We start from the raw sequence: 27,302 nt of genomic DNA on the forward strand, positions 1-27,302 counted from the left end.
ACCAGGCACTGTGAACTCCAGGCCTGAGGTATTATTTTCTAACTACACACTGCTACTACACTGAAGTCTCATTTGCACACTGCAAATACTAAGAAAAATGTAAATCAACAAAGCAGCATGTAGAAATCCCAAAGAGTAACATAAGAAACATGAAAACCAAGACAGCAGAATTCCTCCAAAATCACTAGCCTGGCAACAGTGGCATCTAGTGAGGAGTCAAATGGAAGCCCGACAAAAACCTTTAAGTATGGTCAAGATACGAAGAGCTGACTGAGATAAGGAAGGTGATGGGTGATACGACAGAGAGTGAGTGACAAAGAGATAGAAATACTAAAGAATTAACATGTAGTGCTGGAAATAAAAGTAAGTCAAATAAAAACTTCTATGGGAAGTCTCAGCAACAGAGGTATAGGCGAAGAAGGAAAAGAATTTGATTCTAAAGGCACAGAAAACATTTCCAAGGGAATCGGAACACAAAATTCCCCAGAATTAGAAAGAGATACCAATCTAAGCACAGGAGACATTTCAGACACCAAACGACCAGAAAAAAAATCTGCTGTCACCTTATAACAAAACAATAAATGTACAGAACAAAGAAGTATGTCAAAAGTGGCAAGAAAGAAACGCTAAGACATATATAAAGGCGGGTCCACCAGATTATTCAACAGAAAATTTAAAGGCCAGATGATCTTGGAATGATGTATTTTAAATACTTAAAAGATAAGAACTGCCTACCCAGTATTCTATACTGAGTGAAACTAGTCACTATTAAAAGAAAAACTTAAAAACTCCTTGATAAAAATAGACTAAAGGAATTTATGACCACAGTCCAGCTCTACAGAAGATACTTGAAGGAATACTTCAGACAAAAGAAAACAAATCCACGAGGCCTCAGGAAAGAGTAAACCATGCTACAGTAACACTAAGCAAGAGAGGAAGAAAAACACTGAACTACACAATCAACACAATGGCAGATAACACTGACTTAGATTTGAGTGTTGAATGTGGAGAACCCGTGGCACTCAGGCAGCTAGAAAGGCCTGCTGGGTCCTCGGCTCTCAATAGGACAGCCACGTCACCCGCCTCCCCAGGCCCAGAGAGCACTGCTAAAGAGAGGGTGGAAACAATCTATGCACAAGAGCAAGCCACGCATCACTAATTAGACGCAGTGGGTTGGGAAAAAAAAAAAGTAGGGAGGTGAGCATGTTGGGGATGCTAGAGGAATAAAAGGGGGGGGGTTGCGAGTAGATATGACCAAGATACATTACTTACACAGAGGAAACTATCAAAGAATAGACAACATTCTATTAAAATAAAACAAAACTACCCAACCTCTTGGAATAATCCTAAAAAGGAAGTAAAAGATCTCCATAATACAAACTTTAGATATCCAAGAAGAAATTTTATTGTTGAGATCCCTCATGGTCATGGATTGGAAAAACATGAAGTCTAGATGGGACATGAACTGAGATATTTTTTACTCTTTTTTTTGCCAAATGGATCCTCACCTAGACTATAAGCAGTTTTAGTAGGTGGTATGGCCTCAGCTTCCCAGATGCTCCGTCAGTGTGTGGTTTAGTAGGGATGGCTACCCACACCTAAGATCCCTGGGAGTCTTGGGCCACAGAAGTGAGTCATTTCCACAGAGATCATTGATCATTGTAGCCACCAGCAATCTCTCTTTTTCTTTCTTTCTTTCTTTCTTTCTTTCTTTCTTTCTTTCTTTCTTTCTTTCTTTCTTTCTTTCTTTCTTTCTTTCTTTCTCTCTCTCTCTCTCTCTCTCTCTCTCTCTCTCTCTCTCTCTCTCTCTCTCTCTCTCTCTCTCTCTCTCTCTCTCTCTCTCCCCTCCTTTCTTTCTTCAACAATTTGGTCCTCCCTCCCTTCCGTCTGTCCGTCCATCCTTTCTTCCTTGCCTTGATGGGATCTCTTCAGATGCAGGGCCTACAGATCAAAACCTAACTACTGATCTTTCAGCAGAGCAATAGTTGTTTATACTATTGCTTTAGTGTATACAAATGGCATACAGTCTACACAGACGACTCCAATGTTTCAGTCTTCTCAAGATGCTGAATTATGTTAACCTGGGCTAGGTGGTAGGTACAGGGGCACTGTCCCAGCCTCACGATGTCCTGTCCAGAGGGTGGGCACAGATGTAGGCTCGCTTCTCAAGGATCTGCTTAGACACTTTCTTAATCTGCTCATCCATGTTTTCTGGAGCATCTGTGAGAGGAAAACAAGGCATGGTAATCCTTTTGCAATATGGTAATGCAAACAGGTCTAAGGAGTGTTTTTACCTAAGTTAGTTCCCCACTGGAAAGCTATACCCAGGGATACCCTCCTTTAGACCCCCAGGTCTTATGTGGCAAGGCCCTACTTGGTAACTGGCTCCCGGAAAGGCTGTTTCACTACCCTCCACAGTGTACCACAGTCCTGCAAGCCATGTACGGCCCCTCGGCTGGGTTCTAAGCTGCAGGCCATACATCTTCAGTAAGGACTGTAATGGCCCTCTCCACCATAACTAGTAACAGGGCCAGCCTCTTCAGACTGCCATGTCAAGGAGAACCTGATTCTATTTCAAAACATGGACAAGCAGTTACAAAAGAGAAAAGGCATTTCAGATAGAAAAGCTGGCCTAAAGTAGTATGTTTCATTATTATTTCCATAAGGCCAAGGCTTTTGGAGAAGCCATTTCACCACCTCTATGGCACATGGCAGTTCCATATGCCATTCTGGCCAGAGTCTGCAGCTGAAGAGACAGGCACAATGCCGTTTCCTTCTTTTGGGACCTCTCCAAAACAGACACCAGCATATCCTACATAGGAGGCCTTAGTACGCAGGGATGTACCTGATCTGGCAAGCCCTCTACTGTGAGCCCAAACCACTTTCCTGGCAGCAAGTTTTGGGAGGAAGTAAGGCACCGACAGCTATGGATGATGGCTGGCCCTGGGTGCTTGCTTTCCCGTAGGCATCTCACTCACACTTGTCCAGCTGAGACAGGCTGAAGAGATTCTGGAAATAAGCTTCCACACAGAACATGTTGGCCAACAGAACCTAGACAACCAAGTTCAGAAAGGACAGCAACTGAGAGCTCTGAAGTTGGTCTTTGAACTCAAAGAATCCCAGCATATTGCCACACTGGGCATGACATCTTGGGCAAAAAAGACTGACTCAGAAGTTACACAGCACCCTGATCAAATGCAGGCTGACCAGGAGCAAGCCCCTCAGGATCTCCGAGATGGCGTCTGTCTCTGTGAAGTGTGCACCCATGGGCTATTCTGGAATGACATGTATCAAGAGGCTGGTAAACATGAGTTGCTAGTGACTAAACCTGCTTGCCCCTGAAGGGTGAGAAGAGTGTAGTGCAGGTAATGAATGAGGGTGGGCTTGTCACTCATCTGTCTCCTGTAAGAGACTAAAGGCCAGGATCAGGAACAGCACTGACATGGCCATGCCACAGCAAACTCACCCACCCATCTCTGCAACTACCCCTTGGTCCTGGAGACTCAGTCTCTCTTGTGCAGGACTCTCCAACAGGCCACACTACCCAATTTCTCCCTTCCTCAGCTCCAGGCTTCATTAAAACGCAGTGGATAAAGGGCCTGTCCCAGTAGCCACGACCTTGACAAACTCATTATGGCTTCTGTTTAATATTTCCCACATAGGGCTGTGCAACACTTACCTCATGATCATGATTCCGAAGCCCAGTTCGGATGGAGCGGCTGGCCCGTGACAACACGGCTGTCATGCCATACAGGTTGATGAGGATGTTGGCTACCCGCTTCAACACCAGCTGTTCCTCTACAATGGTCTGAGGACAGAGGTTCAGAGTAGAGAACAATGATGCTTTTCCTTTCTTTATATTTGGACACATGTCAAGGCTTAAACAGGTCTCAGAAACTTGTCCGATGCTTAGTGTGCTCAATGTCACCTTCAGCAAGACTCCCCACAGAGATTAGCTCCTGTGTTCAGCCCCAGGTAAGTAGTCCCTCCAGGTATTCCAGAGAGCCACTCTGGTTGGAAGGTGCTTAGAACACTGTGGATAATTCACCTAGCAGGGCTCCTCCATGGGCAGTGCTGGCTAGCAATTCCAGCCCCATGGAGATCAAGATTTCTGTTCTAAGCCTGGACTCACAAGTGGACAATGGGCCCAAAGTAGTCCCATGGCAGGAGTACCAGTAGGGGAGGCAGTATCCCATACCCGACAGGACCCATTTACCTTTCCAAAACGGAGTAACAGGGTCTCAACGGTCCGACCAAAGTAATACACATTTTCCTCAAGCTTGTTGGCACTGTCCTATTAGTGAAGAAGAAGGACTTAGTATCTCTTCCAGAATGTTCCATTTGACCCACCTAATATTCAGTCTGGAGCTCCAGGGAGATAGGACAGGGATAGAGTGGGGAATCTGAGTGTTCCCAACTTTCCTGGAGGATCCTAGATGCTAGTCATATCCTTCTGGATTGGGAATACCTTGCAGGAGGGGACCCAAATGTAGGAGGTAGAGGTGCTGGGCATACTTACTCCAAGACTGGGGTGTACAAGGCCAAGTCTGCCTGTCAGTCCCATGTCCACAGTTCGGCCCAGCGAGTCCCGAAGCTTCCGACCAATTGTTTCCATGACTGTGGTCACATTGCCTCTTTTAAGCTCTCTGCAGGAAGTTCACAGTCTTGTGACTTAAGACCCTACAGCTGGCTCCCACTGATCAAGAGTATGGCACCATGGAACTCTGTGCTTTTCTAGAGCTGAGCATGTGGGTTTCATGCAGGGTGGCTTTCTCCTCCCAGCAGAGGGAAGCCTGTTGTACGGTCAGCTTCCAAACAGTTAATCCTATTAGCAGCCTGTTGTGGGCTCCAGCAGGGATCTGATTGCTCTGCCCTGGAATGAGGGCAGAGGAGATAAAGAGGGGCAGAGAAGAGAAACTAGTCTCAAACTTGCCACCTGTTAGCGGGACACCTCTCATTCCATGGCTTCTGGATGTCTCAGCAATCCAGCCAACGTAACAAGCATTTTCAAACACCAGGTGCCCTCCAGGGTGGGAGATGAGCATCAGCCGGGGGGAGAGGGGGTGGAATGAGGACAACTTGGGCAGGTTGCCCTCCCTGCTGCTTTTGGTGAGGGGCAAGCTAGAGGTGTGGGCTTCCAGTCACTGTCACCACTGTGCAGAGACAGTGCACGTGCTTGTGCAGCTTTGCAGTGAGCCTGTGTGCAGGCTGCACTCCCCACCCACTGTTCCAAGACTGGGACCAATAACCGGTGGGAAAATGGCACCTACTTGATCCTTGAGGTCAGGATGCGTCCGGCATGCTGCAGGCCTGTCAGGGCAATGAACAACCGAAGAATCTCATTGGTTCCCTGTGGCCAGAAGTGTGAAGGTCAAAGCAGCCCAGCAGCGCAGGCTGTGCCTGACAAACCCAGCCACTCCCCACTGTCCACGCAGCAGAGGCTGTCACTGAAGTGGCGTGAGAGCAAGACACAGAGGCAGGCTGTGGCCGGGTGTTAGGGAACACACAGGAAGGGTAGTAAGGCTGACCAGATGTATGGCCTCCCACTGGGACTTTTACCTCTCATAGCCTGTCCTGCATAGTCCATACCTTTCTTTAGGTCCCAGAAGCCTTATTAAAACTGAAGCCAGATTTCCCTGGGTGATAAAGGGATGTGATGACCAGGACACAGACAGTGTGGAACAGATAATCCTTGGCTTTCATTTAGACCAGAATTCTCAGGGAAGCTACAGACAGCTGAGTATCAGTATCTGAAAGCTCCTCAGGGGAAAACACACACACACACACACACACACACACACACACACACACACACACACACACACACACACACACACACACCTTCTTCATGATTCTACTATAGAATAGGAAGCTGTAGGCCACTGACCCAGGCTTCACAGCCAGCACCATCCTGTAGTTGGACTGGCACCAAGGGGAGAGAAGATCCCCTGGGAGGAAAAGCTGGGCATGGAGGTTCTTCTGATACTGCCCCCAGCTCTAAACAAAGTTGGCCTCACATCAAAACTTCCCCACTTGTCTATGAATTATGGCCTCAAGAGCAAACCATGCTGGACCACACCACCTTAGCCAGGATCTTTGAGAAATCCAGGCCTCTCCCTGCAGGAAGGGCCAATAGAGAGGCAACTCCCAGACAAAATGACGTAGACATGCCGGACTCTTCGGAGAGCCAACCCTTCTGCTATTAGGCTGTGCCTGATAAGGCAGAGATGTCGAGTGGGACCAAAGGACCAAGGAGACCTTCGACTGGAGCCAACAAGAGTCAGCTTAACTTTAATTTACTGAGAGTGAAATCATAACCTAGTGAGTACAGGATGGAAGCAGAGTGGGAGCTGGGACCGGAACCCGACTCTCCCACATGTGTCCAATCCTGCCCAGCCAGAAGGAACTTGGCAAAAGCACAGCACTCACTGGGAAGCTACGGCCCAGTGGAAAGGGACTTCAGGAGTGTGACTTGAAGGGGCTGTCTGGGCTCTCCCAGCCTAAGCTCCCTCTACATAGCAAGGGAGGGTGGAAGCACTGGTGTATGGTTAGGAGGGTCCGACCAGAGGTACAGCCTGCTTGCCCTGTATCATTCTGGGGACTCAGCAGCCGCTCTCAGGCTAGGAAGGCTGGGAGAAACACAGGACATCACTAAGAGGGTGTACAGGGAAGTACAGTCAGCAGAGACACTCACCTCAAAGATGAGGAGGATGCGGCTATCACGCAGTATACGCTCATAGGGGTAGTCCTTCATGTAGCCTGAGCCCCCAAGGATCTGCAGAGCCTCGCTCACACACTGCCAGGCAGCCTCAGAGCTGAACACCTGCCACAGATCCAGACAAGGTTACAGCCTGGTGGGAGTGCTCCACAACCAAGTCATCCCTTTGGGTCTTCTAAGAACAAGACCTAAGCTATGAAGAGCTGCTGCCCAGGATGCGGCTGGAGAATGTGTGGAAAACCTGAGCTTGGAGATGATTGGTTCCAGGAGGAACTTTCCAGGTAAGCACAGGCAAGTCCTTTTGCCTTCTTGGACGGGTGACCAGCCTGTGTGTTCCCTCCCCAACATGACTTGTCATGCCTCTTGTGCCAACTCCTGTGCTTTGTAAGTCACCCAGATTTCTCTTTCTTAGGAAGTGTGACCACTCTTGCCATCCACATGGGCTTCCATTTTGCTCTGATGACCACTCTCTACTGAACATCCTATAGTTAGCATGTGGAAGGGGGTCAGCTCTTGGGTACCAGTCAGTAGCTGGAAGTTACCAGGAGAACATGAGAATGAAATGAATCCCACCCAGCACACAGCTGCCCCTGTTCCTAAGCTTAAGCAGGACCACCTCAGACTCTCCAATGCCCATTTCTCTAGGTTGTGACATCTTCCAGCATTCCTCTTAAGAATTCAAGTCCAGAGGCCAGTTTAAAGTTGAGTTGTTATCTGTATTATAGCTTAAAAAAAAATACCTTTCTCAACCCCACCTTCTAGCCTACTCCAAGTTCTTTAAGTCACCTGCCAATTCCTAGAAACACTTTCTACTCCAGACGCCCAGTGGCCACACAGGACCTGGACTCAGAAGCACTCAGTATCAGGCAACTGGCAGCCTAAAGGTCCTTTCCTAAGATCCGGAGAGGGCAAAGGAAACTAAGAAACAGAATACCTACCCACAAAGACAAGACCAGATGTCAACACCTACAATTATCTCAACTATTATAACTACAAATGCCCAGACACCGGAACAAAAATGCAAACATTAACATTCAAGACAGTGTGTACCCACCAGAACCCAGTAACCTTACTACAATAGTGGAACAAAATAACAAAACAGTTCAAGACATGGAAGTAGAAATAGAACCACTAAAGAACCCCAAACTGCACTAAAACTGGAAATGGAACATTTGGGAAGTCAAACAAACCCTCAGAGGTCAGCCTCGCTAACAGAGGACAAGACATGGAGGAGAGAATGTCAGGCGTTGAAGGCAAGGCAGAAGATGGTCAAAGAAAATGTTAAATCTAAAGAACTCAAGCACAAAACATCCAGGAAATCTGGGACACCATGAAAAGACCAAATTTACAAATAATAGGACTAGAGGAGGGAGGAGAAACCCAGGTCTAAGGCACAGAAAGTATTTTCAACAAAACTGAAGGAAATTTCTCCATCTCCAAAAAAGGACCCCAAACAGAAGCAGCAGGAAACAGATATCTACATACATATACTTTTGACTGTGCTTGTTCAATAGGAATTTTACTGTTTACCTTGACTGTACCTTGATATTATAAAACTAACCAATAATAGGTGACATGTTAGGTACTGTAAGCTGCTTATTAGCACCTTTTGCTTTCATAAAAATTTTATGTTGGTGTTTTTATTATCTCCATTTTATAGATAAACAGTGGAGGCTGAGAGATATCAAGTGACTTGTTCTAGGTGACACAGTTAGGAAATAGCAAATCCAGGATTCGAGTCCAGGCTCCAAAGCTTACTTCTGCTGTTTTGCATGTAATGGCCAACTGGTGCTTTTCCCAGGTCTTCCCTGACTTCAACACTCCCATGTCCTTGGAAGATGCCCAGTTTTAGGAAACCCAAGATGACTGATTGTGGGAGCCCACAAAGGTTTCCTAGTGAGATCTGAGCTTGCTTTAAACAGCAGGACTGCATTAGGGGATGGATGGACCACATATATGGTCACCAGGTATCTGGGATGGTCTGCACTTGGCTGTGCTGGAGGAGGTCTTTTGCTCCACCCCTTGGCATTCCTTTAAAAGCCCTTAAGTAGAGACAGAAGGGGCTGGTGGGTTTGGACCCAGGCCCTCCTGAGGCTATCCTGTGTTTCTGTCTCTCTCCTCTATATTTCTATCTACCTATTCTTCATTTCTCCCTGCTCAAGAGAGGACTGATATACATATAAACTCACAGGGACTATGGCAGCATGTACAAGACCCTGGGGGAAAAAGAGGGAGCTAGTCTCCCTCAACTGATCTCTTTAGCCTCTCAGATACAGCTTTCCACAGTCAACTATTTAGTAAATAGAGCCACAATTACCTCTGTAGTATGCAATATCCAGTTCACTGATTATTAATAAGAAGGGGTGGGGTGGGGGTTGCTGGACAATGTGAAGAGAGTGAGAGACTTTGGAGCACTCAGCCCTAAATGCCTTTACCATTGCCCTACTCTTAAGGTTCAGGGATGAATGTGGAAGAGGAAGTACAAAGATTATAAGAGCCAAAGAAAACAGCTTCCAGACCCACTAGGATTGATATACATATAATAAGCTCACAGGGACTACGGCAGCATGTACAAGACCTATGTAAGTTCAAGCCAGACAGAATCCCAACATGGAGAAAGAAAAGTGGGCACAAAGTCTCACCCCTAGCCAAGAAGCAACTGACTGCTGCTGGGAGAGGAGAAATCAGTTTTTTTCAATGGAACGACACTGGCCTATCACCCACCCTCCACCCAAGCCCCATGCTCAGTAGTTGGCCAACACAAACCAGGCTCCATGATTACTTTTTCAGGGAGTGGGTTTTTGTTTTTAAAGAAGAGAAAGAACATGAAGTTAAGTGGGTAGGGAAGTGGGGGAGGATCTAGGGCAGTTTGAAGGAGACGAAAGTATATGATCAAAATAGATTATATGAAATTCTCAAAAAATAAATTAAAAAACTATTTAAAAAATTAAAAAACAAAACAAAAACAGAGGGTTGTGAAAATAAACTTAGAGGCTCTTGCTATTAAATTAAGTATATCAGAGAACTCCGTGGAGCCCAGGGAAATAGTTCCACCTGACAGTGATGACTCAAAGATAATGGATCTGGCAGAAAGGTGGCTATGATGGAGAGCAGAACAGTGGGAAACAGTCAATGCCACAGAGGTAAAGACGGTGACTGCTGTATGCTGTGGGCCAGGTTCTGTCTACTCATGACCCTAGATTTGCTTGTTTAACCCTAAGGTATCCAACTGCAGCAGTACCACTGTTACCCCACGCTGTTATCTGACAAAGGTATGGCCCAGAGGCAAAGCTAGGGGAATCCTTATTGCAGCAAAGTCAGTAGCCACCTTGAGAACGACGGGGTGAGGAAGCCCCAGGACAGGGGTATAAACTTGGGCCTGTTCTAGACTCTAAAGCTTGTTTTAGAGCATTTCCTACATGCAGTGTTTCTGGACCCTTTAAGATAGATAGTAGCAATACTGGGCGACTCAGGACATGGCCTAAGAGGCAATCTGGCCCTTTTACACACCAAAGAAATCAAATTCTTGTAACCAGTGACCTCTTTTTATTTCATTAAACATGTTATAAAAGAAAGTTCCGATCTAGAGGAAAGGCTATCAACTCTGAAAATAATGACATTCCTTCCTCGAAGAGCCCAGCTAATTTACATACATATAAAGTTTTGACGTCTGGGTCTTGTCCTGTTGCTATAGACTAGAATCAATCAGTAAAAATGGGCACAATCCGTACTGAGAAGCAGTGAGCTGCCCTGTAGACTCACATGAGTGAGTATGAAATAATTCTGCATTACTTCTCCCAGCTTCTCCCTAGGGCCCTGCTAACCCAGAAAGCTGCACAGGTACAAATCATAGGTCAAGTCATTCTATCATCTACCAAGAGGATGGCTGACAATGCCATGGATCAGAAAGGCTGTATCTCCCCCAAGTGCTAGCTCTAGTTGAGCTGGGATTACCTTCACCATGGCCGCCTCAATAGAGCAGTCGGGATATCCCGGTTGGTCTAGCATCCCCGCAGTGAGGTAGGCCATGCTCTCCATTACATAAGCCTTCTGAGCCATTAGCGCAAACTTTTCCTGAAATGTTCAGAAAAATAAAATCAAGAAGCGATCTGCACATACATAGGCTTAAATCTCCTATCCCTCTTCCCGAGAAGCAAATTACACGAGGAGCCTTGCTATCCCAGTGGCAACAAAGTACAACAATGCCTTGTACAGTTTTCTTCCTATGTCCCTGCCCATAGGCACAGTACAGAGAGCTACAACTGAAAACCTCTTCCCATCCAGTGAAGCAAAGTCTTCAGTACCTGAATCAAACCAAATTCACTGAGATTCCTACTGAACTGCTTCCTCGTGCAGGCATACTCAGCAGTCAGTTCTAAAGAAGAACAGAGTTGTCAAAACAAACAAAAACACAAAATCAACTAACAAACAAAAGGTTTTTGAATACTGGAAAAGTACTTCCTAAGAACAGCGTGATGACCCTTCAATACCCAGAAGGAACTATGAGAGCCTTGTCTTTGAGATGAGAAGCCCTGGAGCTCGAGTTCCTACTTTCTGGAATTCTTGGTCCTCATGGCAGCCAGGAGGGAGTTAAGAACACAGAATGCTGAGTCAGCTGTATGGGTGTGGAGGAAACACTCTACCTCTTTCAACACACTAATGATGCTACAAAGAGGAGGAAGGCTGGAGGCAGCTAGCATAAGCCAGGTGCACAGGGCATCCAAGAAAGATGCAGAAGCGGGCCTACTGATACTCAACCACAACACGAGGGTACCTTCGTGGCAGAGCTCTGGTTGGGGCCTTCATGTGCACGGCTGTGGATAGCGCCGGAGTCTAAGAGCCTCAGAGGGACACAGCCTTCTACTGTGGCACTAGCACTTCTAGCTCTGCCTGAACCTTGCTTCCCAAATATGTCCTCTGCTGTGATCCAGATGCAGCTGGTTTCCAACGGTTCCTACACTCACATGTTTTTGACTGTGAGAATACTCACTGATGAGAGCCACAGAGCATGTTGAAAGGCGCCTGAGCCTAGCAGGCGGGTTTGCCTTAGGTCATGATGCATGGCTTGTGTAAACCACCACCCTCTCTGGGCCTCAGTTTCTCTACTAAGCAAATAGAGGAAGAATCCAAATGTGTGCCCACATCGTTGTAAACTCCAGCAATCACGAAATACACAGGGATGTATCTGCTTCCAGCACTTCACAGCCCACACCCATGCCCAAAGAGCCACAGGACTTGAGTGAGATCAGAGCTAATGTTTTCTGAGTGCCTGGTTCATGGACTGAAGAGAGCCAGGTCTGTCATGGATAGAGCAGAAACTTTATGCCTCTGACAGAATGCCTGATTGGTGTATAAATAAAGCAGAAGAATGCTGAAATATACTAGGCTCTGGGGAAGGAGTACATTTGGTCCTAATCAAAGGCCGGATGCTGAATTTAAGCTGTCTGTCCAAGTGGCCTAGCTCAGCCTTGCCCGCCCGGCAGAAATAACCCAGACATTCTAGGTACGTAGTCAGTGCTGCAAAGGGCTCCTGCTCCTGACTTACCTACTATGGAGATTAATCTTTGCTGTTAACCTGTTGGCTTTAGAACCACGAACCATGACACTAGGAGACACCTCTGGGCATTGTTTGTGAGGGAGTTTCCAGAAATGTTTAACTGGGGAGAGCCTCCCTGAATATGGGCAGTATCAGCCCATAAGCTAGGTTCCAGACTGACTAAACAAGGAGAAAGCTGTGGGAGCATCTGCATTCATTCTTTCTGCATCCCAACTTCATACACAATGTGACCAACTGCTCCACATTCTAGCAGCCACAGCTAGAGATGTTTCCTGGCCACACTTTCCTTGTTAAGATGAACCAAGCATTCAAACTGTGAGCCAAAATTTACCCTCCCTTCCTAAGGTTGTTTTGTCATAGGAACGAGTAAGTATCCATATACCTACCAATCAGTTTCTTGAGCATCCCAGCCACAACACTGCCCATGCTGAATCGCCCACTGTTGAGGATGTTCATGGCTACCTGCAGGGAGAGTGGAATAGGTCTAGAGGCACTGAAGGAGGCTGAGGGACCCAGCCAAACCAACTTGTTTTCATGAAGGCAAAGGCAAATGTCTACTGAATTCCATGCCAGCGTCCAGGCCAAGTTAGTCACCCTGCCTGTTTTCAGGCCAGAAGCAAGCAGTTCTAACCCTCAAACTAGGCTTAGTCACTGTTGTACCTTTCCATCAACATCACTGGCCTCACTCAGAGCACACACAAGTCACTGCTCCTACTCTAAATGGAGGAGTAGCTGTCAGTACTCCTCGTCTGTGGAAGGGACAGACACCAAGACTGATCTAAGAATGCTACAAGCAGCAGGAACTTTCCAGCTGTGCTTCGGGATCAGCACCCAGATTTTACAGATGAAGCAGCAGGGTCGTGACTTCCTCAGGACTGACAGGCAAGCCTGCAGACAGAGACGACCCTACTGACTGCAGCCAGGTGCCTATGGCAGTATCTGATGGCTGGGCCAGCACCCTGCCTCTTTGCTTGCCCTTTATTCTGCTCCAGGACAGTGAACAGCTGGGAGCCAGACAGGCACCCAGCTCGGGTTCCCATGCTGTGCTAGCTCATCCAGAGTCAGGGGTTCTCCTCACCAACCAGAGGGCTCAAGTGAGAAACTGCGTGGAGCCACAGGGTTAATTTAAAAATGAACAACACCACGAGTTCTGGTGAAGATGCAGAACCCTCGTACACTGTAGCCACGTGGAAAGAGTTCTTCAAAAGAGTACAGTAGTCTCCATATAGCTGGCGATTCTATTACTGCCCCCAAAGGGATGGAGAACATACTTTCCAAACAAAAACTTGACGATGAAAGCTCACAACAGTGCTACTGATACAAGCCCCAGAGTGACAACTCGACCCAATGAACTGATGAGTCAGATGTGGTTTATCCACAGTGGAACTTCATCTCCCCATACAAGGGGATGAAATACTGGCTCATGCTGTGACATGGATGATGGCTGAGAATACGATGTGAAAGCAGCCAGTCACAAACACCTCACACTGTACACGAGTCTAGTCAGATGAAATGCTCATCATCTACAAACCCAGAGAAGAACAAAAGAAAACAGCAGTTGCCAAAAGATGGGGGCAGAACTAGAGGAATGACATTTCTGGAATTAGAAATGATAATGGCAAAAAAAAAAAATTAAAATAAATAAATTTGAAAAAAGGAATGATGGCATAACAGACAATATATTAAAAATGATAAACATGGATATTTTAAAGTGGTAAACTAAATATCACATAAAACATTTCTCAATAAAATATAAATCTGGGGCTGGAGAGACAGCTCAGCAGCTAAGACCATTTGCTGCTCTCGCAGAGGACTCAGGTTCAGTTTCCAGCACCCACACTGGGGCTTACAACAGCCTGTGACTCCAGCTCCAGAGGCTCAGACGCCTTCTGGCCTCTGCAGGTACCAGGCACACATGCAATTCACATACACAAATGTAGGCACTCACATACACACATAAAATAGAAATAAATCAATTCAGCTGAGTAAGTGGTCTATGCCTTTAATCTCAGGACTAGAGAGGCAGAGGCAGGTGGATCTCTGGCCAGTGTGGTCTATTATAACTGAGTTCCAGGCCAGTCAGAGCTACATGGTGAGGCTCTATTCTATCTCAGAAAGATAAATCTTTAAAATATAAACCTGATGACATGGGGGAAAGCCTAGTGCAGGGAGTTACAACCTAGGGTGCTGGGTTCTTGGAATTTAGGCCTCTCTGGAGCCAGCCCACTAGCCTGTTTTCTACACTCACTGGGGAGGGGAACTCCATTCCTAACTCAGAAAAGAGGAGGTCTCCAAGGGGAAGAAAGACTCCTCATCCTATTGAGACTCCCTCCTCTAGGGGCAAGCCATTTCTCCAGCCTCTACAGTGCTCACTTCCTATGCCCGAGAGCCATACAAAATCACAGACAGAGCAAAGGCTAGCCTGCTAGCAGAAAGGCTAGGGCAGAACACGAGACTCACATGTGAAATGGCCCAGCACTTAATGAGACTGGCCTTCAACTTACCTTAAAGCCACCTCCAACTTCTCCAAGAACATTTTCCACAGGCACTCTGGTATTTTCAAAATGGACTTCACATGCTAAAACACATGGAATTTAAAAATCGTGACCACCAAAAATCCCACTCTGCTCTTGACCCACAGGCCTGTGACTGACTGACTCACTCATTTAGCATCCTGAAGATCAGGGAAGAACACACTCCTGCCTTCACAGAGCTCATTCTTTGGCCAGGAAGACAAACCATAAGTGCAAGGACATGGCAGCACGGTCAGCACCGTGATGGAATGAACAGCACGGTAAAGAGAGAGATGGGGCTGCAAGGGAAGGTGCCATTCTTCTGAAAGGCTATGCCAGGCTTTTGTAAAGCAACAGTTGACAAAAGCCAAAAGGACCTAAATAGCCAAAGACAGAAAAGCAAATGGAGAGCACCAGCATTTCCTCAGACCTTAGGGTCAATGGGATTCTTGTTCCCTATGTTTAACATAGCCATATCCCATACCGGGGGGGTAACATCTTCCCAGCTTGGATGGGGTGTCAATTCATCAACACCCTTCAGGCTGAAGCATCCCCAAACCATAAGAAATAAAATGCAACTGCTGTAAGCTAAATCCTAAGGTGTCTGATAGACAGGGCTTCTGTAGCCAGGGACCACCAGCAATCATGAAAGAAATACAAGCTCCATCGGTCAGTGTGAGTGAACAGTGAGAAAGCAAGGTACACAGGACGAGGCAGGGCTGGAACAGCGCCCTTGAACGACATTCCCTGCAGCCCTGCATGTTTTTCTACATAAACAGCGTAACTCCTGGCATGTTGAACCAGGGAAAGACACTTAGGATAAGGAAGGTTAGGGCTCAAGGGGCAGTCAGGCCAAGTGTCATAAGCTGGACCTGATGATTTTTCCCTCAAATGTTGCTCTGGCAATGTGTGGGGTGAAATGCCACAAAACATGACCTCTCTGTCTGCTGATCATATTTCAGGGCTGGCTACATGGGCTAGAGGACCTATGTAGTTGGTCATTCTTTCAAAGGCTACTGGACTGGGTATGGGGAGGATATATCTTCCTGTTTGATCTGATGTTCCTGGACCCTCTTTTGGGGTCCTACATGCTGTTGGGGCACCAGCCTCCCAGTCGTCAACAGGTAACGACACTGTTGACATGCCCAGCTCCAAAGACAGGGTACGCAGATGTGCACCTTGATGTGCCGGGAGTGGAACACAGTCCCTGTAGGATGGCCACTCTAAACTACACCAAGAGAATGACTGTAAGAATGCCATGTCAGACTGGATGAACCGAGGCCAACAAACGGGACGCCAGCCTCCACTGAAGCAGCGGCTGCCTAACCAGGACATGAAAGGTGGGTCTGGACGGTGGGAAGAAAGAGAAAGGAGATTCCAGGAAAGAAGACGGGGTGACCCACCACAGGATGTTTACCCAAGACACCTATGCTTGTGTGATGCCCACTACTGCCCTACCCAGGCTGAGATTCCAACTGACCTCACTTACCTAGAATCAGCAGCGCTGAATGCACCAAGGTGCATAGATTGTGACTGCATTCTTATTTTGACTTTGCTAAAATGCTTCACTGAAACCACAAGTAACTAAATGGCATTTTCCATTATACTTGTCAGAGTGGACAGTGAACCTGACTCTCAAGTCTCTCTGTCACACTCGGGCATATGAACATCTGTCACACTACTTACTGTTGGAGCCTCGAATGCCCAGTTTATCTTCAGGTTTCCCATTAGTGATTCCGCCAAAGTCTCTTTCTACTATGAATGCAGTGATTTTGTCTTTTACTGAACCGTCAGAATCAACCACCTCGGTTTTTGCAAACACAGTAAAAACACTGGCCAGTCCTCCGTTGGTGATCCAAACCTGAGGAAAAACCAAAAGATCCTTAGAGACAGCACTCAGCTCTATCCAGCCACTGGATTTCAGGCCAGACATGCAGATGCTCCACAGCTGGCAGGACATGGAGAAGGCTCCACATAAGCCAAACCTGTGTAAAATTGCATGGGGACACACTAAGTCTCTCCAGAGCAGGGATGTTCTCAGGAGAGAAGGGCAGGGCAGGGATAGAGCACAGCTAATGACACTAAGGTGGCCTCTGAGCTCCACTCATTACCACACCGCTGACAGTACGAGGGAGCCTTTTTATCACGGCTGCACAAATACAAACGTACAAATTTATGTCCTGTGTTTTCTTATCAACCGAAAAAAGTAAAAATGGGGGATGAGAAAAAGAGTGAGTACTCAACTGACTGCAATGGATGGGAATTATTTACTTTTGACTCAAGCAAACAAACTGATCAGGGAAAAGAGTAAGAGATGAGCAGGGAAATCTGGATGCTAACTAGGTAAGAGGCCATCACTACTCGTTCCCCCTTTTGCTAATGGCATTTCAGTGTTCTATCTTGAAGCAATCCTGGATGAAATCTCAAAGATGCCATCAGAGGTGGTGACGTCAACAGCGGAAGGACTACGAGCCACGAGTGTGTAACTCCTCTAGTGGGTGCCAGGGCCATGGAAGTGCACCGTACTATACTGCATCTTTGAAATGGTGTGGAGCCAGAACTGAAAATAAGCCCACAGGAGCAGCTGCAGGCACAGAATCAGGAGACTGTGGAGTCAGACTGCCTTGCTCCAGTCCTGGCTCTGCCACCCAGCCATGCCTCGGGTTGTTCTGATAAAGGAGTGGCACACCCGTGTAGTGTGCAGAAGGTAGATACACGGAGGCAGTGAAGACTGACTGAACCCGACAGGGCAATGAGGTCACACTGTACCTTGGAGCCATTGAGGACAAAATACTTCTTATCTTCACTCAATGTAGCTCTGGTCTGGATGGAGGCAGCATCACTCCCACTGCAAAGACGGAGATGTGTGACTGAGGGAGAACACTGGGAACAAGACTGGAATGGTTCTGAGGGTGTAGAAGTAAGATAGGCCTTTAAAATACCGAGGCAGACAAAAACATACAAGTCTCTTCCACTTCACTCTGATGCTTGACCAAGGAAAGTGGCCAGAGTCTGGAAGCAGACGGGAACATTCCAGTAAGACTCATACTAAAGAGATGGGTGTGGATAACAATAAAGAAGCAGCAGTAGACATGGTCTGGGCTGAAGTTCCCACATGGGAATGTGGGCTCCACAAGGGCTTATCAGAGTTTCCCTGTGTGTTCAGCCCACAACAGGAGGAAACCTGTTTCAGGATTTCAAATGAAGGGGAGCAAGATTAAACAGGTACCAGCTGGACTCGCATCAGAATCTGAGTCTTGCCCAGGCCTGCTTCGTCCTTCCTGTGGAACCTTGGACTGGTTACAACTTCCCTGAACTTCAGCTGCTAATCTGGAATTGCAGACTCACCACCCACCCATGTGCCCTGAAAGACTCACTGAAGTCTGAATGCATCCCTGAATGTCAAAGAGGCTTGTGAGCCACAAACACTGACCTAGTCAATGCTGTAGGAATGTCACCTGTAAGTGACCATGGACCAGAGATAAGATAATATCTTATCAGTTGTTGATTCTCTGAAGGCATCAGAGGAGGAAATACAAACAAGCAACTCCACACAAGCACCATGTCCCAGGGAGCTAGGACAGTGTCAAGTATACAGATGATTTTGAGGAGACAGACCTGGCTGGCTCTGTTAGGCAGAAGGCTGCGATGTGTTCTCCAGATGCCAGTTTAGGCAAATACTTGGCCTTCTGTTCCTCATTGCCGAATAAGATAATTCCCTAAATAAAACACACAGACCAGTTGACCAATTGAAGATGAGTGAGGTGTTTTTATGACAGCCCCTCTGCTGACAATATTTATTTCACTCAAGAGAAAACAGTGAGTTCAGAGCCAGCAGCCTCAGACACGGCAAGGACAGCTGATCTGCTGAGGGAAGGCCCACTACTCATGCACAAGGGGCAGGTACAGTGGTAGCTTTGGATTCAACATCTAGGATTTTCATCCCTACCTATACCAGTGCATTCTTGGGTCAGCTATGGCCCTTCTCTAAGTCTCCACGTCATGATTCACAAGCTGAGGACCTGTCCTTTATGGACAGGACGGCTTGGACGATAGAGTGTGAATACATGGGGGTGCTAGAACTATATCTAGTCTGGGAATGTAGTTTCAGAGCTGTGCTCCCCAACTCCAACCCTGCTGAAAATAGCTGCACACTGGTCACCTACCTAATCTTGGCTTGCAAAGCTGGACACCGAGTCCATTTAACTGCCTTTCACCTGTATACAGCAGAAATGAGCTGGCTAATGTGAAACCCTTGAGGAGCGTGTGCCTTTGAAGCTGCCCCTCATGCTTTAAGTTCAGGGGGCAAGTAAGGTATGTGTACAGACAGGGGAGCTCAGGAAAGGATTCATTTCCAAAGACAGCATTAACCTATGTCTCATGTGCAAGTACAGCTAGGCTTCTCCTCTAGACCCTGAGCTATAAACCCATGCATGTCACAGAAGCAGTCCCCTGTCCCCCCTACTTCCTCTAGAAAGTCCCGAACAGGACCTCAAACAACTGACCTTGAGGCCAATAGCCTGGTGTGCTGCCAGGGTCACTGTGATAGACCCATCCATGCTGATGATCTCCCCAAGCCGAGCATACATGGTGTTGGAGAGGCCCAGGCCACCTAAGAAAGACAGACCAGACTAGCTGACTTTCCAAGTGGAGAAAGGGATGCATTTTATTTTTCTAATTTTAAAGTAACAGCAGAAACCATTAAAAAAAAAATTAAAACACAGAATGGTATAAGGAAACTATCATCTATTATCTTATCCAGAGTAGTTCTGTATACATCTTCAGGTTTCTCTGAGGCAAGGAGACATAGATGAAGCTGAACTTAATACAGACATCTGCACAAACAGTAAGCTGCTGAGTAGGTTGCAAATCCCTTCTAGCAGAGAGACATCCACAGTCCAGGTGGCACCAGGTCAGGCTCTTCTGCCTGGAGCTGCAACACCTGGGCTGGTGTTCACTTGCTGTTGTGCAGGCCGCCCTGTGCATTGCACTAGGTTGAGCAACTTTCTGCCCTCCACCCACAAGGTGTCATAGCAAACAGCCCTATGCCCCAGTTCCCACAACCAAAAATGTGTCTTGACATTGCCAATGTTTCCTGAAATGCAAAACTGGTCCTCACTGGGAATCACTGCTCTAGCAATAAAAGACAAAAGGACTGAAAACACCAACGAACTCACACACTTCACATTTCCTCTCCAAATCCCAGAGGCATCTGTGTCCACTTGATAGAAGGGAGACCTACAGTTCTCGGGACAGTAAACAGCAAAGCTGCCCAGTGAGGATAGAGCGCACGGTCCACTGGAGGGGTGGCAGCCTACACACCCAGGGAAGTTAGCCCTGCAGGTGTATAGGATCTTGATGCCGTCAGGCCTCCATGCCTTCCCATTCCCGGACCCTCCACCCCACACCACCCCAGCCTTCTCCACCTTTGTTCTGATCAGAACACTTCTGCCTTTTCTTCTTAAATGCAGCGAGGGGCTGCTGTGCCCCCGCCTTATTTCGACTCTATTACTGGGCTGCACAAGATGGTGACACCTGTCCCTTTGGAACTACAACCCTGATGCCCAGTATGCCTCTCCCACAGCTTCATGTAGAGGCCAAGTGAGCTACTTCTGTGAAGAAATAGAGTGCTGATGCCACACGTAGGGTCTGGCAGCATCGGGCATTACTTGAGGCAGTCTGCAGACAGTCAAGTTTTCATATAAGTGGTCATGTGGTTGAGAAGTGACACATTAGTTAACAGTTTTAAACCCTTCACTCAACCAGGTTAAGACGCCATGGAAGGCAATTAGGCATCACTCTTATTTTCCTTAGATTTTTTTCCTGTGCCTCAGCTTGGACCAGCTCCAGATCTGGCACTACTACGGACTTCTTCTGTATACTTGAGGGCCCACTTTCCACTGTAGAAAGGATTTACACTTTATTATCTGCAGACACACCAGGCAAGGGACTAGAAGACCAAGAGTAGCTCCCATTTGCTATGGTTTGCAGTGTAAAACCTCAGTAATGGCATCATTGGTTGTGGCTGGGGAATGTGCCAAATAGCACATCTCCAAATCTGCAGCTCACAGCCAGGAAAGCTGTCCAACCCTGAGAAGTGTTTCCAACTGCACTCTCCCCCACATCTCCAGGACCTTTCAGCTGCCATACCTGGAGGCTGCCCTGGCAAAGGTCCACAGCACAGGCAGGTGAAAGTTGAAGAAATACAGCTTTATCTATTGTTGGGCACTTAAGACTATGGAAGATGGCATTTAAAGGCCAGTGCTCCTCAACAAGAAGCCCTTCATGCACACAGGACAAGCACGTACTGAAGAAGAGCTGGATCGCCTGGTGAGCGGCCACTGTCTAACTTACCATATTCTTCTGGGACCTGTATCCCAAAAAGTCCCAGGCTCTTCAATTTCTCTAAGGTGTCAACTGGAATTTTTCCCTCCTGGTCAATTTTCCGAGAGTCCACTGACAAAAACAAATATCTTGGTTAGGCAAGACAAAATAAATAAATAAGCAATGTTCATATAGATAGAAGTATACAGAATGGATTTTGTATAGTACACCAATACCAGTGACAGAAGATGTCTAAGATCTGAAGTTTAGTCAGGGCCTCCCAGCACATGGCTGACATTTATACCATTAGGCATCTAAGAACTGTATTTTTAAGTCACTGGTGCCAAGTGAGTCTTCCTCCTGACCTGGCATTAGTCACTAGGGTCATGTAAAACAGCAGTGTATCACGGACTTCTATGACACAGATTCCTGGAGGCATACTATGATGGTTCACAGTATTTGTCAACTTAACTGCATTTGGAATGACTTAGGAATCAACCCTCTGGGTGTGCCTCTGAGGGAGTTTCCAGAGATGTTTAACTGAGGAGGGAAGACCCTCCCCTGTAGGCAGCACCATCCTGTAGGCTGCAGACCTGGGTTATAAGAAAAGGCAAGCTGAGCACTAGCTCAGAACCATCTGTTCTCCTGGCTCTGTCTGGGTGTGAGATGTGAGCAGTCACAGCTGAGACCTGCTTCTGTCACCAGACCTTCACCTCCATGAACTATAGTCTCAGTCTCACAACACGAGCCAAACCCCCCTTCCTCCCTAGTTGCCTCTTACAGGCAAGTTTGTTAGAGTGACAAGAGAAGCAAGTGATACACACACTCAGCTGATCTCCAGTTAACTATGGTACCTTCTCAATAACTAGAAAGTAAGTCACAGCTCTCAGAACTGCAATGGGACACAGGACACTGTGTTAGGACACAGAGCACTGTGCAGTGTCTGGGCCTACTTCTACCCAGTGTTCAGAGCCTCCACATCTACACTCCACTACACAGGTTCTGAACATGCTGGACCACAGATCATGACTGGTTCATAAAACACCTACAAAGATCTAGACTTAACTTTAGAAACATGTATGTCATCTCAGACAGCCTCTGCCACAGTATGTGATTAACAAGTTTGAACTACCTGGCCTCAGCTATTTCCATCTTGTCTAGGAACTCACTTCTATCATGTTGTACACAAGTTTTAGCCTGCTGCAGTGTAGAAACATTTAAGAGACAAGAGGAACACTGAATTAGTGTCTTTTAACTAAGCAGAAACTGGTGATTCCGAAGGTTCTACCATGAGTAGAAACTCTGTAACTTAATAACAACACTAAGAGCTTCCTCTCCCTATAGTGCACCTAATGCACGCAATCCAATTAACCGTGTAATGGAAACGGGCAATGAAAAAGAAAACCATACATACCTTCTTCAGTAAAGAATTTTTCCAATGGTCCCACAAACTGATTGATTTCACTAAGTTCATCCTGACTAACCTCTGGAAACGGGAAAACTCCTTTCTAAAAATGAAAAAAACAAGTATGACGAATTTAATTTTCAGGAACTTCTCATTGTAGTATTTATCAAAATGGAAGAGGGAAATGTGTTACATTCCACATCTGGTCTCAGGAAAGAGGCAGAAGGATAACTTCACAAGATACTTCAGGCTAAGACTCTATTTGTGTTTATTTTCCTCTCCATTCAACCCATAAGGTGGGTGAAATCCTAATTTTCAAGTTTCCTTATCAATAACAAGGGTGCAGAGTATTCCATAAACAGGAGCCTAGGACACCAACAATGTGCAGGTCACATTTCCTCAAGGTTCCTTTGAGACTTGTGGAGACAATGGATATGAGGATTCTTCATTAAACTGGACATCAATCTTTGTGTGAGCTCAAATGCTCCCAATAGTAACACCATGCATGCCCCCCCCCCCCCCCCCCCCCCGCATCCTTAGCAGCTGCTTCTTATGTCGTGGCTATTGGCTTCCTGTGTTGAACATGTGAGGCAGCAGGGTCAGAGGACAAAGAATTCAATCTGGGCTCAGGCACTCTTCACATGTGTGACTAGATTTGAGCAATTGTCACATCTTCTATTAGTGTGATTTCTCCTATATTACACACAATCCTATTCATCAGAGACAATAGCTGTGAAGGTCAGAACGGACATACTTAGTCCTGGAACATGAAGTAACCATGTCTGTGTAAGATTCCAGCTCTTCTCATGCCCACTCTCTTTGTCTTAGTTAGGGTTTCTATTGCTATGAAGAGACACCATAACATGGCAACTCTTATAAGAAAAACATTTAATTGAGATGGTGGCTTACAGTTTAAAGGTTCAGTCAATTATCATCATGATGAGAGCATGGTGGCATGCATGCAGACACGGTGCTGGCTACATCTGATCAGAAGGCAACAGGAAGTGGACTGTCACACTGGGTGGGATCTTGAGCATATATGAAACCTCAAAGCCCACCTCCACAGTGACACACTTCCTCCAACAAGGCCATATGTACTCCAACAAGGCCACACCTCCTAACAGTGACACTCCCTTAGGGGGGCACCTTTTCTTTCAAACCACCACATTTTTCTCCTGGAGAATGACTTGGCTTCTAATCTTTCTCAACAACAACAACAAGAAACAAGCAAACAAAACCCAGCCAAACAAATACAATCTCCCCCAAACAAAACACCAATAAAACCAAAATGAACAACATAAAATTTCAGGGGGAGATTCTGGGGACCAGGAGGAAAGCATCCTCTAGTAAGGAGAGACAAAAAAGGAATGAGGCACACCAAGGGAGGGGAGCTTAATTTCAATTAGCATCTTTCAGGTTGGTAAAGCAACAGAACCTGTTATTCAAGTAATTCTACTGCAGAAGTCAATTATAAAAGCCAAGTGGCTGTAACTAAGTCTGCTAATGTCACACAAACCTCACCACTCAACCTCCCACTTGCCCCTGTGGCAGCCACTGGCATGGGTGACTGGGACACTCTCTCCACCGAGACTCTAAAGTATCACTGCCACTGTCTTAATCAAGACCCAGAAATGCTTTGAGAACTGTGTTTGACCGATCCAGGAAGTAGCAGTGAAGTTGCTTTAAAGTGGTCAGATTCTGAATATAACTTGAAGACAGACAAAGGGAGATTTACCTAATAGGTCTCAATGTGGACTATGAGAATAAAAAGAATCAAGATGTCACTGAAGAATGTGTCCAATCACAGTTTCCATTATCTATGGTAAACAGGCTGCTAGGAAAAGCAAGACTGAGTGGGATCCAGGAGAGAATTTTCATATAAGTTTATCAAAGATGCTTATTAGACATCTGAGGGGAGATTTTGAGCAGAAAGGAAGACATAAGTCTGGAGTTAAGGGAAGAACTCTAAGTTGAAAAAGAAATCTGAGTCATAAGAACAGAGGTGGCATTTAAAGCTAGGACACTGAATTCATCAAGGGGCTGGCTGTAGATGAAAAGAGGGGGCCTTAGACTTGAACTTTAGGAAACTTAAGCTTTGCTGCATGTGGCATACTAGCACTCAGGAAGAAAGACAGAGGTAGAAGATCTTGAGTTCCAGCAACAGCTTGTCTCAAAACAAGCCATCAACACAACCACCACCTCCACATAAAAAAAGGATGAAATAATACAAACAACAAAACTCCCTCTGACTTCATCTGGGCTACTTGCCAATGTCTACCAGTTGAGAAGCCAAAGAATTAACAAAAGGAGATGAAGGAAATGGTTTTTCAGAAGCCTGAAGGCTGAAGTGCATTCAGATCAAACATTGAGTATTTATCTTATCAGATACCAATGATAGATCAGGTAGGAATAGGAATGAGAAGCAATCACTTAGATCTGACAATGTTGAGATCACCACTGGCTGTTGGGACAAAGCTTGAGGGAACAGGTTCAAGACGCAGAATTATCCTTGAATAAGTGAGAAAGTTGAGCTCTAATGACCAGGTCAGCCTTTGCTAGAGGTGGACAGTTGATTATGGTAGTAGGATGTGGATGACACCGGGAAGGACAGCTAACAGTTGAGATTCTCCCCAACTACATAAACGTAAAATTGAAAGCAAAAGGGATGTGATGAGGGGGAAGATTTAAAGACTGAAAGAGGGAAAGTGATGAATTTTCTTTCGCATGGTTTCCACACTTCAACAAAGCTTTGAACTTTCCAGCGGGGCAGCCACTCTTAGCCCTAGTCTTGGCTTCTGCTATAACGCAGTCAGTCAATGTGAGAAGGCTGTTCTAAAGAGAACAAACTTAACAAGAAGCGAACTCAAATTCATTGACAAGCCTTCTCACTCTTAACGTGATGGCCTAAAGGGTGCTACAAGCTGGGTTGTGGAGTTCTGAAAAGGGAAAAGAACCTTGGTGGAAGTCTCGAAGCTGAAGGGAAGCCAGAGAAGCGGCACAGAATGAGCTGTTTAGAAATCATACTTCCTAGCCAGAACAAGAAGATATCTTCGTAATTAACTCTTACAGGATTTCCCCAAACTCCCCGGGCAAGGAATGGCTGGAAAGGTAGGTGTGATGGCACACGACTGTAAACCAATACTCTGGAGACCGAGGCAGAAGAATCACGAATTCAAGACCTGCCTGGCCTACGGAGTGAGTCCAGAGCCAGCTTGGACTAATGAGATCCTGTCTCAAAACAAAGCAAAGCAAAAACCTCTGCGACCCCATTTACGCCACCTTTCCCTGAGCCCAGCCTCTCCGGTGTTTATCTTTTAAGGACTCCGGTCAGGTACCAAGGAAAGGTGGACACAGGGGACAGGCAGGCAGGACTTGCCTTACCCGCTCGATGTTGCCCAGGAAGAGCTCCTTGGCGAAAGAGCAGCTCTGCGGACTGGTGTGCAGCGGGCGGTGCGTCGTCGTGAAGACCCCTAGCACCCGGGAAGCTCGCGCCGCAGTCGCCGCCGCCGCCGCCGCCGCCGCTGCAGCCACAGCCGCCGCTCCACGCGAGAACAGTCTGCAGCCAGACATGCTGTTCTTGACACTAGGCTTCAAGTCACCGGAAGTGCCGCCGCGCACTCCTGATGACGCAAACCACCCGCGTCCGATAAGCCCTCCGCGGGCCGCTAGCCAAGGTCCCGCCCTAAACTAGCTCGCCACCGGAAGCTAGCCCGCGCCGCCGGGGGATGCACGCGCTGCGCCGCCTGGTGGTGCACCTGAGGCCCTCTGGAGGAAACCTTCACCAAGGCTGCTGGACCGCTGGTTCCGGTGTACGTTTAATGTCTTCTACGCCAAGCACTGCTATATGTAATTTCTAAGTATGCAATTTTAAAATTGTAAATTCTTTCAATCATCCGAACAGGCTAGGAATGTTTGTGTTTTTTTTCTTGTTATGATTGTCCCAATAAGAAAATGAAAATACACTCGGAAGGCAATACTCAGATGCTGGGCTCCCAAAACATGGTCCTGGAGCCTGTGTGCTTATTCTCACCACGTCCCTTAAGTAGAGGAATTGATTTAGGCAAATAGACTTAGAGGCACAACCATTCTGTATTCTCATGTCACTTAACACGGGACTTAGAATAATGAATGTAATAAAACAAGAGCCCCATTTTACTAGCCCACCTCTACCAAATCTTTTAAATATGTTAATGGAGTGATAACTGTGTGGCATAGGAATAGAAGAAAGAGAAGAAACCCAGCTCAAAAGCCCAGAGAATATTTTGTTTTTTTAATATTACAAAATGATTTATTTATTTTATGTGCATTGGTGTTTTGACTGCATGTATGACTGTGTGAAGGTGTTAGGTCCTCTGGAACTGGAGTTACAGACAGTTGTGAGCTGCCATGTGGGTGCTGGGAATTGAACCCCATTCCTCTGGAAGAGAAGCCAGTGCTCTTAATCAATGAGCCATCTCTCTAGCCCCCAAAAATATTTTCAACAAAATCATAGAAGAATATTTTCCTAATGTATATAAGAAGCCTATCAAGGTACAAGAAACATACAGGAAACCAAAGTGATTGGATCAGAAAAGAAAGTCCCCTCAGCACACAATAATCCAAACAGTAAACATACAGAACTAAGAAAGAATATTAAAAGCTCCAAGGGGAAAAGGTTAAGCAATACATAAAAGCAGACCTATTAAAATTATACCAGACTTCTCAATGGAGACTCTAAAAGCCAGAAGGGCCTGGGCAGATGTGCTGCAGACTCTAAGAGACCACAGATGCTAGGCCAGATTACTA

General features: G+C 46.5%; 1 protein-coding gene across 1 annotated transcript; it reads right to left on the minus strand.

Annotated features, from left to right (window-relative positions):
* Positions 1 to 1,387: 1,387 nt before the first annotated feature.
* Positions 1,388 to 26,121, minus strand: Acad9 (acyl-CoA dehydrogenase family member 9). The gene is made up of 18 exons (XM_006971101.4): positions 25,899 to 26,121; positions 22,527 to 22,620; positions 21,143 to 21,244; positions 19,294 to 19,400; positions 18,407 to 18,507; positions 17,558 to 17,636; positions 16,475 to 16,649; positions 14,780 to 14,853; positions 12,662 to 12,737; positions 11,023 to 11,093; positions 10,673 to 10,792; positions 6,695 to 6,823; positions 5,271 to 5,350; positions 4,520 to 4,646; positions 4,217 to 4,294; positions 3,680 to 3,808; positions 2,979 to 3,051; positions 1,388 to 2,220 (listed from the first exon to the last, which is right to left on the minus strand). Exons 1-18 carry the CDS (start codon positions 26,085 to 26,087, stop codon positions 2,120 to 2,122), a joined length of 1,905 nt encoding a protein of 634 aa, XP_006971163.1. The 5' UTR covers positions 26,088 to 26,121; the 3' UTR covers positions 1,388 to 2,119.
* Positions 26,122 to 27,302: the final 1,181 nt, after the last annotated feature.

The sequence above is a fragment of the Peromyscus maniculatus genome, chromosome 6 (assembly GCF_049852395.1).
Source record: "Peromyscus maniculatus bairdii isolate BWxNUB_F1_BW_parent chromosome 6, HU_Pman_BW_mat_3.1, whole genome shotgun sequence".
Classification (NCBI taxonomy): domain Eukaryota; kingdom Metazoa; phylum Chordata; class Mammalia; order Rodentia; family Cricetidae; genus Peromyscus; species Peromyscus maniculatus.